This window comes from Rissa tridactyla, chromosome 2 (assembly GCF_028500815.1).
Source record: "Rissa tridactyla isolate bRisTri1 chromosome 2, bRisTri1.patW.cur.20221130, whole genome shotgun sequence".
In the NCBI taxonomy this organism is placed as follows: domain Eukaryota; kingdom Metazoa; phylum Chordata; class Aves; order Charadriiformes; family Laridae; genus Rissa; species Rissa tridactyla.
In genome coordinates this window covers 51,447,596-51,463,624 of record NC_071467.1, presented here as the reverse complement: position 1 = coordinate 51,463,624, position 16,029 = coordinate 51,447,596, and the positions used below count along the sequence as shown (strand labels likewise).

At 44.4% G+C, this 16,029-nt stretch overlaps 1 protein-coding gene across 3 annotated transcripts in view; it reads left to right on the top strand.

Annotated features, from left to right (window-relative positions):
• Window positions 1-12,932: 12,932 nt before the first annotated feature.
• Window positions 12,933-16,029, top strand: part of LAMA3 (laminin subunit alpha 3) — a 125,817-nt gene continuing 122,720 nt past the window's right edge. For all 3 annotated transcript variants that reach the window (XM_054190469.1, XM_054190468.1, XM_054190467.1), the window contains exon 1: window positions 12,933-13,196. In XM_054190469.1, the coding sequence (XP_054046444.1) occupies window positions 12,939-13,196 (258 nt within the window). In that variant the 5' untranslated portion in view covers window positions 12,933-12,938. The remainder of the gene's footprint in view (window positions 13,197-16,029) is intronic.

Here is a 16,029-nt window from a genome sequence, read left to right as displayed (position 1 = left end):
CTGCGCGGGGCCGGGGCGGGGCGCGGGGCCGGCGCCTCCCTCCCCCGTGGCTTTATGCTCATGAGTTTCTGGCTATTATTGCCCTTTAAAGGCTTGTAGGGCGAGAAGGGGAGGGGGAGGGAGGGATTGCTTATTTTTTTAATTAATAACACTTTATTAAATTATTCTTGCTATTATTCTTGCTATTATTCTTGTTATTGTTATTATTCTTGCTATTCTTCTTCTTATTATTATTATTATTGTTATTATTGTTGTTTATCATTATTATTATCATTATTATTGTTGTTGTTATTATTGTTATTAATCATTGGGCACGGCTGCCCCGCAGCCACCCACATCCCCCAGCTCCAGCAGTAGCATCCCTACAGTGAAGCAAGACCCCACGGGGGGAGCCACATCGCTCGGGATGGTGGTCCCGACCTATAGATCAGACCTCTGCTGCTCAAAAATAGCACTGAAGCGATCTGAAAGCCAGGCACCCCCACCCCAGCCCAGGTGTCCTCATGGAGATAATGCCACCTCCACGGCACTTCTTTTGCGTTTCACTGCCTTTTCCCTTCATATCCAGGAAAAAAAATGTCAAAAGGTGTCGTCGTGAGTACACCCATGCTGCAGCCCCACAAGCACGTGGGGGTGAGCATCCCTCATCTTGCACGTATCCATCTATCACCAACACTATCTCCCATGGGTGATGCCCTCTCTTTAGGAAGACAGTAAGTTCTTAAGGGCTTAATTTTAAGCCTTTAAAAATGAGCAGCCATAAAGCCACTGCATGTCCTGTTTTGCCTGGCTGCCGCAGATTTCATTCAAAGTCTGCGTGATATAAAGTAGGCAAAACAGGGCATGCTCTGGTGAGAGATTCCTGAATTTCTTTGCTATTGTTGGTTTAAGCCGAGCCCTTAGGGATTTTCTTCTTTTGATGTGCACACATAAATCCCGTTCACGAGAAAATTACGCGTGTGCATTGAGAGAAAATACTTGCACTGAGATCCAAATAGTTTATTCTACAAATCTGCAAGTGGAAGATTTTCTGCAGATTTTTTTCCCGAGGCAATATTCATCTGTGCATACAGTAAAACAAACTGTAGGCAAGCAGATGAAAGCTGCTAATAGCAGAAGCTCATCTCAGAATGTACGGCCTGGTGTGAACCTCGCCATAATTACTGAGAAGATCATACGAACATGAATGATCATTCCAATTTTTTCTTAAACTTAAATATCCTGAATAAACTCAGTAGATTGCATAGTTAAGAGTCATCCTTGCTCTGATCCAGTTGCACAGTGATGCTTGCCCACTGATAGAGGAAAATATTACTAATCTGTACACACTCCCTGCCTCACCCCTGGCAAATCCCTGTATTTTTTCAATCTTTTATGAATAACATGCCAACCTGTTCACATTCATCAGCCAAAATGTCAAATTTTCTGACAAAGAAAAAACAAAGAATTCCCTGGACGAACAACAAAAAAAGAGACTAACGAAGTACAGGGTTTTTTTTGGTTTGTACTTATGTTAGGTGTCAAGGGACAAATTTTGAAGTGCCTTTCTTAATTTGCCCACAAAATCTGAAACTGCACCTATTTTCAATTTTACATGGTCTCCTGTGATTTTGCTGTTTTTGTATTCAGGTGCAATAGTTTGTCGGAACTGGTGAATACAGAAATGCATATATAAGGTGTGTCCTTTTTTGGCGACCCTTTGAAGGTTTATCCTGGAAAGCATTTAGAAGCTATCTTTTTTTGATGTATATCTCCGTCAGTTGTTACACTCAAAATCCTGTTTATGGGCAAGCTTGTGTCCCACCTCTTATCATCCCGTGCCCACGCTCAGGTACCCTGCGACGCTTCTCAGTCACACCAGGTCTGCATTTGTCTACACCATGTCGTTATTTTAGAGTCATAAAGCCACAGTGGTAGCACACAAAGGTAAACAAAAGTCGCACGATTACTCGCAGACACTTGGTCAATTAGAAAAGCTGCTGTTGCAGATAAGCCATGTAAAACCAGGTTGAGGGGGAGGTCAAGAAAAGTTTAAAACGAGCAAGTCTGACAAGCTCAGTCCTGAGGCCTTGCAAACTCAGTGCCTGCTACTGGCAGTGGGAATACGGTATTTTAGGGCTCCGTGGTTACACATCTCCCCCATTCTTGATTCTTGGCAGGATACTTTAGATTGCGAGATGTTTGAACTGGTTGGGATTTGTTACCTGGTTGGCACGATTCACCTGCAGGGCAGCAGGCTGCATTCCCACCACCTCGTATTTCATCACCGTGATTATTTCAAATATCCTTAGTCATGTTGTTTTGTACAAATCTGAAGGCTATCTAAAATGAATGGCTGGAACAAATGAAACTATTGCCTTTAAAAGCTGATCCAACCATTCTGTCTAAGTCACAGACAAGCCTCACTTAAGGCAGAACAGTTCAGGCACAGTTACATATGGAGAATTAAAAGAAGCGGCACAAATTCTGGGTTAGCCAAAACATTCATTTGGAGATCTTCAAGTTTTTATGCAAACGCATGCATTCATTTCTATTTGCTTTAAAAAATAGGGGTCAACGAGCAAATACACATTTGGAAATGTCAGTGAAGAGCGATATAAGCTTGCTTGCTGTGTCTGTAAATGGACAAATGTCTTTCAGCAAAGTACGATGGTCAGTGTACGATTTGTAACTTCACTGAGCTCTAACAGGGAATTCTGCCCCCATCTCGAGAACCTATGGCCAAATTTGGCTGCCATCTTCTAGACTCCAGAGCCCTTTACTGCGGGGCTGTTTCTGCGGTAACTTTTCTCATTCCCCACATGGCTGTATGTCCATAGTATGGATGCATTTGCTTCCAATATCACCTGTATAAAGACCACCGATGGGAGCCTGTGACATTTATTCCCTGACTGTAACTTATTTTTTCTAAAATTTTACAGAAGGTGGAGATCTTACTAGAATGTTGTTGATTTCAGCTGTATCTGCATTGTCTGCTTTCCTGGGTCACTTTCTTCCATAAACATTTAAGTATTTAAATATTCAAAAAATGTAAACAGGTTTGTATTCTTTTCCAGAAACAAACTACTTTATCCAGAGATTAAAAAGAAAAGGTAATTTAAAACGTAAATTGGAGCAATCTTCAGCAGTTTCAGTTAAAAAATTTGAAGCCTAATTTTACCCAGACAACAATAGTAATATCCCTGGCTTCTGTGAAGAACAAATTGTATTTCTATTTTACTGAAGGTATAAATCCTCTTTACGACTCTAGTTCTCTCTGCGTAATTTCAAAATCCTGGATTATTGCCTCTTAGAGGACTGTTGTGTGTTTCTGCCTGTGACCTCCTGTGTGGACTTGGAGAAGCCTTTTGTGCCAAAGTCTCCAAAAATGGCCTCTCACTTTGGCTTGCTTACATTCTCTTGCTTTGTAACTCAAAACGCAGACACCCAGGACAAAGCCTACTTTTGAGAGCATCAACCTAAGGTTTTTGCACGTCAGTTTTTGTCAGCAAGATTCGCTATCAGCACGTAATAAGACAGCAGCTCTAAAACTTCTTTCTCTTTCCCTGATCTTTGGACTCTCTATGTTTCTAAAATCACCCTTGTTGTTGGCTCAAGCCTGCCCTGCGCTGGGGAATGAACTGAGTTGGCCAGCTTGGACACCACCAGCAGTTCTGCTGGGCCAGCACGGACGCCTGAGTAGACCAACAAATCCAACTGCTGGGTTAGCTAAATCAGTTCGTGCTGATCTCTCTAGGGATGCCTATATTAATGTTCCAGTCTGGCTATCTAAAATGAATGGCTGGAACAACTGAAACTATTGCCTTTAAAAGCTGATCCAAAGCAAATCTCCCGGTTGTCTCCCTGTGCTGTGCTGTTCTCACTGTGGAGGAATCTTGTGCTATGCAAACTGGACCAATTTTTGAACTAAACTTGAAGAATTTCTCCAGGAGCAGACTTAGCGCACCGCAGCTGCAAATGGTTGTTCATGTCCTGGGACTGAACCACAGCCAGTTTGAATGAAAAAAACCCACACAAACCCAACATGAAATGGGTACAATGTAGAATTCTGGTCCTCAGCACCAACTGTTTGCTCTTCAGATCCACTCTTGCTAGTCTGTACTACTTGCAAATGCAGACAGCCTGAGTTGTCCACAGTAGCTTGCTACTGCTACCATAAGTAGCGTAGATATCTCTACACTAAAATGCAGTCTTTGGTGTAGGAAAAAATACCTTACAATAAGATGGCTGTTTACAGCCATGTTGGCCCACTCTCCTGCCTGAAAAGTAGCCAAAGCCTTGTGCCGCTGATCCTTCCCCTTACCCTGTGTGTGTTCTTTCATCCAGTGAGAATTTGGGAAGTCTCATTATTTGCTCAGGACTTATAGATGTCCTGCAGTACCTACAAATGGGACACAAACCATTTGGAAATCCTAAGCCTGCCCACTGTGATTTACTGTAGACCTCATGTATGTGTGCTCCATCAATCCTCTACACGGACACAGCAAAGTCCACCTTTTCAGTGTGCACTATGCATAGGCAAATTACAGAATCACAGAATGGTTAGAGTTGGAAGGGACCTTAAAGACCATCTAGTTCCAACCCCCCTGCCCTGGGCAGGGACATCTCCCACTAGACCAGGTTGCTCAAAGCCCCATCCAAATTCATGGTACAGAGCATGCACAATAAACGTGATGCTTTCCAAGCATGCTGTATCTGCTAAGCACAGCTCGTGTCACCAGCTCGTACCTGTGCAACAAGAGCGATACACCCTGGAGTGCCTGGGCATGCCCATCCTCTGCCTGGGAGTATTCATCATTCCTAAACCAGCACGCTCTACCACCTGGGAGCATTCTTCTGCCCAAAGGGAATCCTCAGCTGCCTCTCGGTTGCAGTTTTCAATGCCCTTTGGCTCCTTCACAAGCACTTAGGGTGCTTCCTTCTTTAAATGAGAATAGCGCTGCTCATCTCGTGTGAAAGACTTGAACAACCACAGATAAAACCAGCTTCGTGTCCCAAATGGATTATTGCTTAGGTAATTAGCTAACTTTTGTTTGCAAAATGCTGGGACATTATAAGGTGAATGTTAATTTGAGTGCAATATATTATTGCTATTCCAACTGTCTTTCAATATATTTTTAGACAACTACTCTTAAAATAGTGACAGATATGAGACGGGTTTCTAAATTACTTCAAGGAACTGATATTTTTCTTCCAGCATTCACTTTTGTGTGCAAGGAGCCTTAAATCATAAAACCACCATTACGCATCCATCAGCGTGTCCCTGTGAAAATGCACAGGCGCACACACACACATACTGGGTGCCTCACAGTCCTGTTACTGAGGTGGTACGTAATCCCCTGACTTCATCTATTTATGAAGAAAAAAGATGCTGTTCATTTCAAGCCAAAATGTTATTCTTGCTAGCACTCGATGGACAAAGACTTCAAGAACATAACTTCAGGAAGATCTCATACTTGAGATACTGAAATCGGAAAGTCCTACCATACAATGACAAAAAAGGACAGAAATCATAAATGTCCTGCAAATAAATTTTCTTACAACTATGCACTGTTAGTTAATTTAAATTTTTCTTGTTCAAGAAAAATGTATTTGAATCATCAGCAATAACTTTGACAAAGCAGTCTACAAATCAAAGCATTTTCCATCTGGCCTATTATTTACATTAATCTTTCCCTTGCTAAACTGTAGCATAACCAGCTACATGGGTTGTTGCTGGTTTCTACAATATTTACAGAAAGACAGGCCTATTTTACTAAAACTAGTGTATAAAGACTGTACTTCGAGTTGCTCTTTATTTCGGGAGATACTCTTAGGAATGAATAGTGATAATAAGAGAAATAATAAAAATTACTTTAGAAACAAATCCTGCAGACTTCTCGGGAAAACTGTACCAAATATTTATGTATCCCATAAACCTTTGAAAAAATAGAACAGAGAATTTACAAAACCGGACCTGAAAAAGGAAAAGTTTATCTAATAATAGAAATAGTTTACCCAACATGTTCATAACTGTATGCATTCATCCTTCTAGGGAGCTGTTACCTTGAATCTTTCTTTTCACTGCATGGTCCTTTTGCTGAGGCCTCCTATGATACTAAATTTCACATCAAATTTGCTGGTATAAGTTGGTGTAAGGACACTGAGCTGCGAGAGACCACACGAGTGTTACTACCTTCCTTCCCGTGGGCCTTCAAACTGATGCCGGGTCTTGTGACCTCGGAATCAGAGAGAAGTTAGCCTTGTACTTGAGTAAGATGTACAGAACAATGTCCACAGATTGTCATTTTAGTGTTTCAAGAAATTTGCTCTTTTGTTTCCTCTTTTCCATTTGTTCCCAGCAAATTAATGCTTTTAGCCACAGAGATTAAGTGACACGTCAGGAAAGTCATCGAAAGGACTACAATGGCCATCTAAGACCGATTTCCAGTCCAGTATAAACACCAGCATAGCATCTTCACTTAAGTGCAAATGTCTTTCAGCTTTCAAACAGCTGAACTTAAACACCTGTATGTTCGCATCTGTACAGGTACATCATGCTTTAAAATTTTCTATCCTTCCCCTTCCAGTCTTGGAATTTTGCTCTCCTGAAGCTTTATTGCTTTAAGGCAGCGTGTACAGATTGTGACTGTATGTTTTCTTTGTCTATCATTTCCTTTTCCTTTCCCTGCTTATCCTCTGCATATGTTGATTTTTATGACTCAGTCTGAAGTTAGCTGTTTACCTGTTTTCCATCTGCTCAGCCAGGGAGAAGCCGGTGAGCCTCCCTTCAGGTACATCCCACGCATGGCACTTAACTACAGACTGGTACTGCTGCAGACAATGAAAACTGCTGTCTGGGTCCACGGAGAATCTAAACTTGGTGGGCGGTGAAGCTCTCAAAATATACAGGCATATTCAGACAAAATCACATTGCGGTCATTTTCCCCAGGCATTGCTTGTATGTTATAGTATATAACTCCACTGTAGGAGGTGATGTGGGACTGAGAACATACGTATTGCTTGAGTGTGAGAACAACGCATGATGTATCCCATATGCTACGATGGGTAGGGAAAACAACAGATTATCTAGGGTTTGCTATTTTTTTTCCACAGAACAGAATTGACTACTATTCTTGTAAGTGGAAGTTTTGCGTATGTTCGCTAACAAATACAGAAAAAACCCTCAATATAAGAAACTGGGCCAAATTCTAGTTATCCGCCTAAGCCTAGGTAAACAGACTTGTTACAGGGGGACACACCTCATCAGCGCTGCACAAAACCCACAAAACTACTCTATATTTAGCACAGAAGTGTAAGATTCTCGCCGTCTTGTTCACGTGAGACATTCTGAATGGCAGAACCATATGGGTTTGGGTATTTCTTCTCTGTCCCAAAGGCCCTGCTTGAGGACAACAGAAGCCGTGGCAGGGCACAACGATGAAGGTCCAGACACTCTGAGATGGCTCCCTAGGAGTTTACCTGACTCAGTAAAACTCACCTGGTGGGTTGGTTTTATCCTCCCTTGGAGAGTGGAAGCCCTCAAAGGAAGGGGTTGAGGACCTTGGGCTGAGGGTAAGGGTGACGGGACATAAGCAAGTTTGATAGGAGTCATCTCTATACACGCGGGACGGAAACTCCTTATGTAAACAAAATTTATTTGAGTTACTGGCTACAGCTCAGTCCGTTCAATTTCTCTGTCTTCTTATGCTCTGCTGGTCAAAAAATCAGTCAACTAAGTGAAAAGAAAGAACTTGGGTAAGAAACGGAGGGTACAATTGTATGATAAAATTCCCAAACGACAAATAATGTTGCAGCAGTGCTGAGAAGCTAGAACTATCATATCTCCTAATGAAGCATCCAATAATTAACACGGGTGAAACTAATTGTTATTTTAAAAAAATAGAAATTTGTAAGAGTTATAGCTCTTATAAATATAAATCTCTCTTCTATAGAGAATTTTGATAGTGTATTATATCTGTGTTATGGAAATCTATAATTGTGCTTAAGAAAAACACAGCAAAGGTATTCTCTATTGCATTTTCTGCACTTTCACAAGGGATTTGTTCTAAATTTGCTGTCTTTTCCAAGTTCCAAAAAGAAAAATAGGTAAATCTTAATGTTCTTGAACCGCATCTGTTTGAATTCTTGGTTACATTTGTCGCCTGATCCCCAGCTGGAATAAACCGATGTAACACTGGAGTCCCCTCAATTTATGCTGCTGAAGGTGTGGCTTCCTACCACGTTTAAACATAAGGGTCTATTTAAAACTTAAGAACTTGATGAGGCTGTGGTCAGGCTGGAGCTGAGGTTCAAGTAAACCTGAGGCAACGTCTAAGTACCTAAAAATACAAAACCCTTGCTGGAAACAGATCCCAGGAAAAGCACTGCCTTATTGATAGAGATCAGATCATAGAAAATTCTTGCAGAGAAAACTATGAAATTTAGATTCCAATCTAACCTAACCAATGGTTTGAAAGTCTGTTAAGAAGAGCAATTTACGAAGAAGTGGTTTCCCTGAGGAGCTGCTCAGCGTATTGCAGCAGGGGGGCTGTGCATAGATGTTTTCCTCAATTACGGTGGCAAAAGCAGCAATAATAGCACTGATGTCAGGAAATAAAAAAATACAATGTGAAAAATATGAGAAAAGATATTTCATTTTTCCCCATACGTTTGACTGACAAGTCATCAGGTACTGACCAAAAGGAGCACATGCTTCTGCACAAAGAATCAGGCATTATATGACCGACACTCGTTTTCTTATTTTTGAACTTTAAGTCCCTGAGCAACTCTACAAAAAAGTACAGAAAGCTAAGAATAAAAAAGAAATCCATTAAGAAGCAAAACAATAAAGTGGATGGTTTTCACTGTTGTCCATTAGGAAGTTTCTTCAGGTAAAAAAAAAAAAAAAAAAAAAGAAGAAATATCAGGATCTGTAGTCAACATAGTGGAGAATGGTCAAGTGTAGTTTACTTAGACTTGACATCTGTCAAGTAGCAAAGTCTACTGCTTGCAGACAGGAAGAAACAAGGAAAGCAAACCTTATAAAAGCTGAAGGAAAAAGGAGGAAAGGACTCTTACTTTACTGGGAGGAAGAAAGGGCAGGTAGTTAGAGAAGACTCTTTTCTGCAGAGGCCCACTGTCTTATAAATGCTGATTCCTGAGACCTGCCAGCTAATAAATTCTTATCTGTGTTTCCAGAACCTGTAATTACAACAAAAGATGACAAGAGGGGAAGATAAAGGATCATACAATAAATTATTGATACTGACCTTTTTTACAGGATGAAGTTCTACGTTAGATAGGATGGGCTGAAGCTCAATGAAGTCAGTAAGTGGTTTCCTGTGGGTTTCTGCTGGCTTCGAAGAGATTTAAAAAAAAGAGATACAAAGTTTATAAATTTGGAGAGTTGCATTAAAAAAAATAAAATTTCTCACTCCTCTATTCTCCTTACTCTACCCTTCCTTCCTGTGGCCCTAAAGCCCTGCAGGAGCCAGGCTAGACTTGAACACGCACGCGATCATACTGCAGCCTGCACAATGCTGTCGGAACAGGAGGACCAACCTGCTGGACAATTTCCATCTGTCAGTGACAGGCCACCCTGTCATCTCCACATCTACACCCACGGTCACGCTCCTGTCTCCTTCCTCACACATACGATTCACCCCGGCTTTGCATAGATCCAGGGTCTCTGCATAAAATTTGTGGTCACTTAGACTTTTTATAGGAATCAAGATGTTGAGTACTCGTTTTGGGAATGCTGCTAAAAACATTTTTCTTCAAACTGCTTTAAGTCAAAGCCAAAGTTGTCATAAGGTTTTTCCTAAAATCCTCTCTAGGTATCTCTAGAGATTTTTCAAGAAAACTTAAAAGGTGGCATTTTAGTCTCCATTTCTAGAAAACACACTGAATAAAGAAAGCTTGTTTGGCACAAGTGTTTAACAACAGGACAGAAAAATCACCCAGAAGGCCAACAAAATCTTTTTACATCTAGCTATACATTAAGCAAAATGCATATAATTTTATGAGGGAGGGAACAGGAGGCTTTCTTCTTCTCTTTTTCTACCTGATATGCTAATTTTCTGAGTGTTTGCAAAGTCTCATCCCTGTTTTTAACTTTTAGGAAACCAGATCCAAGACCATGTCATTATTTTACTGAAGTATTAGGTTCTTGCTCACGTAAGCTGTGTTTTCTCATGTGATGCTTCCCAATAAATTCACCGATACTCCCTGTTTGAGAAAGGACGGCTCTTGTGAGCAAGGGCTGCCTTTTGTGCTGTGCAACCTACCAGACAACTCACAAGAATCTTCTCCTCAAAGTGAGATTTTAAAGGATCTCCTGAAGGATTCCTTACCTGAACTATCTGTAAAACTGTGCCAGAAAAATGTGTTAGGTATTACTCTACACAAGTGCAGTCAAAGAAAATTCAGAGCGGATTCTAGTAGACACAGGATTTAGCTCTCCATCTCAAGTTCTTACTTTAGACGCTTATTTTCTATGCTTCCACAGTACATTCTGTGATTTTTTTGAAGGTTCATCAAATGTATTTCAATCACCTGATTTATGTTCTGCTTAATCTTATTCTAGGCTTGTGCTTTTCAGAAAACCTTTCCCAAGTGTTTATTGTGGAGACCAGGGACAGAAGTGCAGAAGAAGAGTTCAAACCTCAAAAAGCAGAAGTGCTGCGTACACATGCACAGGCCGGGCTCTGTGCAAGAAGCGTGTTCAAACTAACTAAAGGGTATTTCTTTTGCAGGTATGTGAATTTGGAGCACTCATAGCAAAAGATGCCTTGTCATTAAAATCAGCAATCCCACCACTGGAGTCCAATCTGTAGAAATGCACAGGGTTATTGGAGTAAAATAATTTCCGCAAGTGTTGTGCAAGACAAGAAGTTTCTTTTTGGTTGGGGAGGAGAAAATCTTCCACAGCTTGTTGGGTATATATAGAAGCAACATCTGTCAGAGACTGCAAACTGAATGCCCAGCCTGGAGATAATCTGACTATTCAGGAAGAGATTGTGATGATTTTGTAATCTTCATAATTGTAATCTTCATTGTTTCCTCTTAGTATTGTACTTTATAATGCATTTCTCTTAAAGTACCCAAATGTTTCTTCTCTACCAGGCACATGCTCTGCTCAGCTTTTATTCAATTTTATTTAATTCCTCTAACAACAAAGAGGACAAGGATGCTCAGCAAGTTAATGGATGGCAGGCCCTTGTAAGAGCTTGCTTACTCTGGCCTTAAAGGCCACTTGCATCAGATACTTCCAGATCTCCACTTGTAAAAACTGATATACTCCGAGTGTTTTAGGATTTAACAGGTTTTCAAGAAATATGTTGAAGAGACCAGTGGATATCTTACCTGATAAGGGGCATTTTCTTTAATGGAATGTTTGAAGATGGTGTTGCTTGTTTGTATTCAAACCTCTCATAGTTTTTATGAAGTACAAACTATTGTAGGAAGTGACATGATGGACGCATGCAATAAGGTATTTTCCTTGCACAATGTCACGGCGGGAAAAGGAGAATATTTTTAAGTTGCTCTAGAAATTGAAAGCATTTACGGGTAGAAAAGCCAAATCTGATATATTTGAATTGGCAGCAGGCTACACTCATGAAAGCCAGCTTTTACTATGGAGGACACAGAAATTGTCTCCTACAGATATGCCTCTATGGTGTGCTAAAGCCCTAGTGGCACAAAAACAAGGGTGGTGATATTTTCTTGCAGACAAAATCAATAGCTTGCGGCTGGTGCTTCTTGAAACAGTATACCAGGGATCTCCCTTGCTAGTGCTGTGTGGCATTTAGCAAAGCCCTCATGAAGTTGTGAAATACTTTGCTACTCACATGAATCACTATTAAAATATTAGAGGTATGTGTATCTAGCCATATCTTTGTGCCTGAATCAGGCAAATTTTGTTAAGAGAACTGAGCGCTGGATGTGTGGGTGCGTGTGGGGTTGAAAATGTGAATGAGTATGAAACTTAAGATAGCAATACCATTAAGCAGTGCAATGCCTGATACAGACGACACGGTCCTTAGGCCTCCCCCTCCCTCCCCAACCTCTCCCCACCGCCAGCTTCTGTGTTATCCAAAGCCTGTGCCAAATACCTTAAAAAAGACAGGAGATTCATTGTCTGCCCTGGATGAGCTCGAACACCTACTTCACAAGGAGCTGAGAGCACGAGCTGTGCATTGCAGTGGGGTGGCCTGGGCTGCACGGTTTCAAGCGGCTTCAGAGCACTGAAAATAGCAAAAGGAGTTGTGATTTCTGCAGCACAACTGTGGAGGGTGCCTTCCCAAGGACCTGCAGAGCAACCAGGTCTAGTGGGAGGTGTCCCTGCCCATGGCAGGAGGGTTGGAACTAGATGATCTTTAAGGTCCCTTCTGACCTAAAGCATTCTATCATTCTATGATTCTATACCTTGTGTGGAGATAGCCCTGAGTGAGGAAAAAGCTGGGAAACCTTGATTTTCCTGCCTGTATGTGACATGACAGGTCACAGCTTTCGAGGATGGATGCTCTGAGATTTCTTCACGGTCCGTTAAAAACATTAACCCGCACGCTACGCAAGGGGGGAGGATCAGACAGCTCCAGCTGAGCCGGGGGGTGGCCGTGTGTATGTGTGTCACCTCTCGGCACGCCCGCGGACCTGGGCGTCAGGGCACACACCTGGGGCAACCCCCACCGGCCCGGAGACCCTTCCCCATCCCCATCCCCATCCCTATCCCCATCCCCGTCCCGCTCCGCCCGCCGCCCCGCACCGGGGCTGCCTCTCGCCTCGCCCCGCCCCAGCTGGCGCAGGGCGAGCAGGGAGGTGCGGGCAGGACGCGGGCAGCCCCCCTGCCGCCCCCTTGCCTCTTGCCACCGCCCCCCCCAGCCCGGCCCGCCCGCCCACCGCAGCTATAGGGCCGCCCCGGCGGGGGGGGCGGCGAGGGTAGAGCCCGGCGCAGGATGGCGGCGGCGCCGGGCTCCCCGCTCCTCTGGGCGCTTCTCCCGCCTCTCCTCACCCTCTGCCCGGCGCAGCCCCCCGGCTCCCGGGGGATGGGGCTCAGCCTCCACCCGCCCTACTTCAACCTGGCCGCGGCAGCCAGCATCTCGGCCACGGCCACCTGCGGGGAGGCGGTGGCGAGCGGCGGCGGCGGGCGGCCGGAGCTGTACTGCAAGCTGGTGGGGGGGCCGGCCGCCGCCCCCTTGGGCCGCGCCATCCAGGTAACCGGGGCGCCCTGTGGGGTCGCAGAGGGGTCGGGCGGCGCCGGGACCCCCTTCCCCTGGCAGCCCGCTCCCCGTCCCGCGCCGTCTCCCGGCGCTGCGGAGCGGCGGGGTGGTGTGTGTCTGTGTGTGTGTCTTTTTGGGGCGTCCTGGCCCCTCCGGGGGTGCTGGCGTTACCCTGGGGTGCGTGGTCTCATTACATTGAGGGGTCTCTCCTGGCTGGGCTGCGTGTACCGCAGCGCGTGGACCAGCGGGACCCCACGCAGGGAAGCGCTGGGAGAAGTGGAGGTGGGCAGCGGGGCTTCTGCCCACAGGTGTCTCGGCACCCTCTGGAGGGGGTCCCCTGACACGGGGAGCAGCTGTCCTCCCCCCCTACTCCGTCCCCGGTCACCCCCTTCCACCTCCGTCCCCGCCGTCCCCAGTCGCTCCCGGTGCCCACGGTGCTGCGGCCGCTGCCGGGGATGCGAGACCCGCTGGTGCCGCCGGGCGCCGGGAGGTGGCTTTGGGAGTGGTACCCACCCCGTGGTTTTGTGGCCTCGGCGCTTGGCCCCGTGGTCCGCGGAGAGCAGCCTGATGCTTCTGGGAGTAAAGCAAGTGAGCTTGAGGGGGGTGGATGGGGTCGTACTGTGCTGGTAACCTCCTCACTGGAGAGCGGGCAGCTTTCCAGGGGCGGTGGGACAAGAGGTCTGGTTTTAGTTGTGTGGCTTTGTGGCATTTTACAAGCGCTGAATGTGAGGGTTATCGTCTGTGCCTTGCATGGCTTGTGGGGGGAAACCAGAGATTCCTTGAGGCCCTGACAGGGAGCATAAGCACACAGGGCAGTGAGGAGGATGATGTTCTCTCCTAGCATAGCATGAGGTTATTACACACATTTTGTGCCAGTCACAAGAAATACAACAATAAACGGTAAGGCTCCTGGCAAAGGGTTAATGGAAATGTATTTTTCCTTTGGTGGAAACTTGTATGAACATGTCTGTTAGAGAATAAGGAAGGAGTAACAGATGCACCGAACTCTATGATGTCCTGTGATGGATGTTCAGTATCGGTTTGATCAGAACTTTGTTTGAGGGGGGACTTTCCTAAAGCCTCAGACCTTCCAAACTTATTTTATTTGTATTCTGGCTTGGTGGGAGGAGAAGAGAGCCAGAATGAAACTGCAATTTGAAAGGGATTTCGAAAGCTTTAAGGTCCACTTTCTGACTCCAGGCAATAGAGAAAGAATGCGAGTCAATTTTTAGCATCTTGGAAGAAGGGTTGGTGTTTTGAAGTCTTATGAGGTGTTTGTGTGTTTGAATAGTGAAATAACTCTTAATATCTGGTTTCATAATAGGTTGCAATGGCTAAGAGAATTTTTCTTCTCATTTTTTTGATGGGGACAGATGCTTGAGAGAGGGGGAGAGGACTAAGAGGGTGCAGCGTATACACTCTGTTGTGTGTCAGAAGGGAGCATGCACCATCACGCAGCCTGCCCTCACAGTTCATTGAGCAGCCACGAGCCAGCAGTGTGCTTTGCCCTGAACTTCTCTCTGCCTTACCTGCCTCACCATGGAACCTCAGTTTACCTTACATCTGTGTTGTGCCTTCTGTCACAAAAAGCTCAAAGTGCTTTGGAGATTACAGGCTGAGTAATACACAGTTTTACTAATAGGAAAACCGGATCACGGGTGTAACATGCTTAAACTAAGGTTACAAAAACAGGTTGTCATGATCAGGAAACTGCTTGGTCCTCCGTTTCTAATGTAGCTCTGAAGTTTAGGCATCCATCCCTCCATACTGGACGCAACACCCATGTTTAAAGTTGCCTGAAACCATCAAGCCACCAGGTGAATAGCAAGACCAATAATCTCTCAGCAACATGCTATAGCCTGCTGCTGCAGTGAAATCTCATGCTAACATGCCTTGGAATATAGGAAATCACAGTATAACAAAAATCAGCCAAGGCAAACATCAGATAAACACATCAAGCAAGTGGAACGAAGCCTGTTGTGTGATGCACATTGTCACTGATGGGTTTTGTAATTGTTCCCTTTATATACTAACACTGGAAATGAGGGTTTGCTGCGCGTAGGAAGAGGTTAGAAATGGGGGAGTTCCTCTTGTTAAATGTTTGCCTTACAGGTCCTAGGTTAGAGGGCAGTTATGGTTCACGCCTGATGCAAGTTCCCAGAAGGACTACTGCTAGCTCAGCCCTGGCACAAGGAAGCATGCTGTGCCTCTTACGGCGTTTGTGTAAGCACGGATACAGCAGCATCTCTCTCCAGTTTTAACAAAGCCCCATTGAGATACATAACATGAATGCTTCTGTGGTTTACCAGTAGCTGTTGTGGTTCAAGAAGGGTTGGAAAGTCTTTCAAAAGGCCAGGGAAATCCAGCCACGGAGAGCGCGATAACAGCACAATGTACGTATTATCAAGCCACTCCACCTCGCAAGTTCAGAGACACTGTAAATGAGAGAATCGCTTCTTTCATGGAGAACTTACAGAAGCTGAGCTTACATAGAAGGATTTTAAATCAGCGTAAGCATTCACGTGTTGTTTCTTAAGATTCTGAGGGAAGGTCATGTGGCTTTTACATAAAGTGATAGGTGTAATAGCCACCGTGTCAGGTCAGTTCAAGTTAAAGCAGCGCCGTATGCTTGAGTCACTCACTTCTGGGGTCTCTGCAAGGCTGGATTGCAGCTGTTCCTCTATGAGAATAGGGAAATTGGAACGAAGGTGTGAAGGGTCCCTTCCAACTCTAACCATTCTATGATTCTATGGCCTTCGTTCAGACAAAGGGAGCAGGCAGCTCTGTTGGCAGTGCTATCCCAAGCACTGAAAATAAGGCGAAGAGA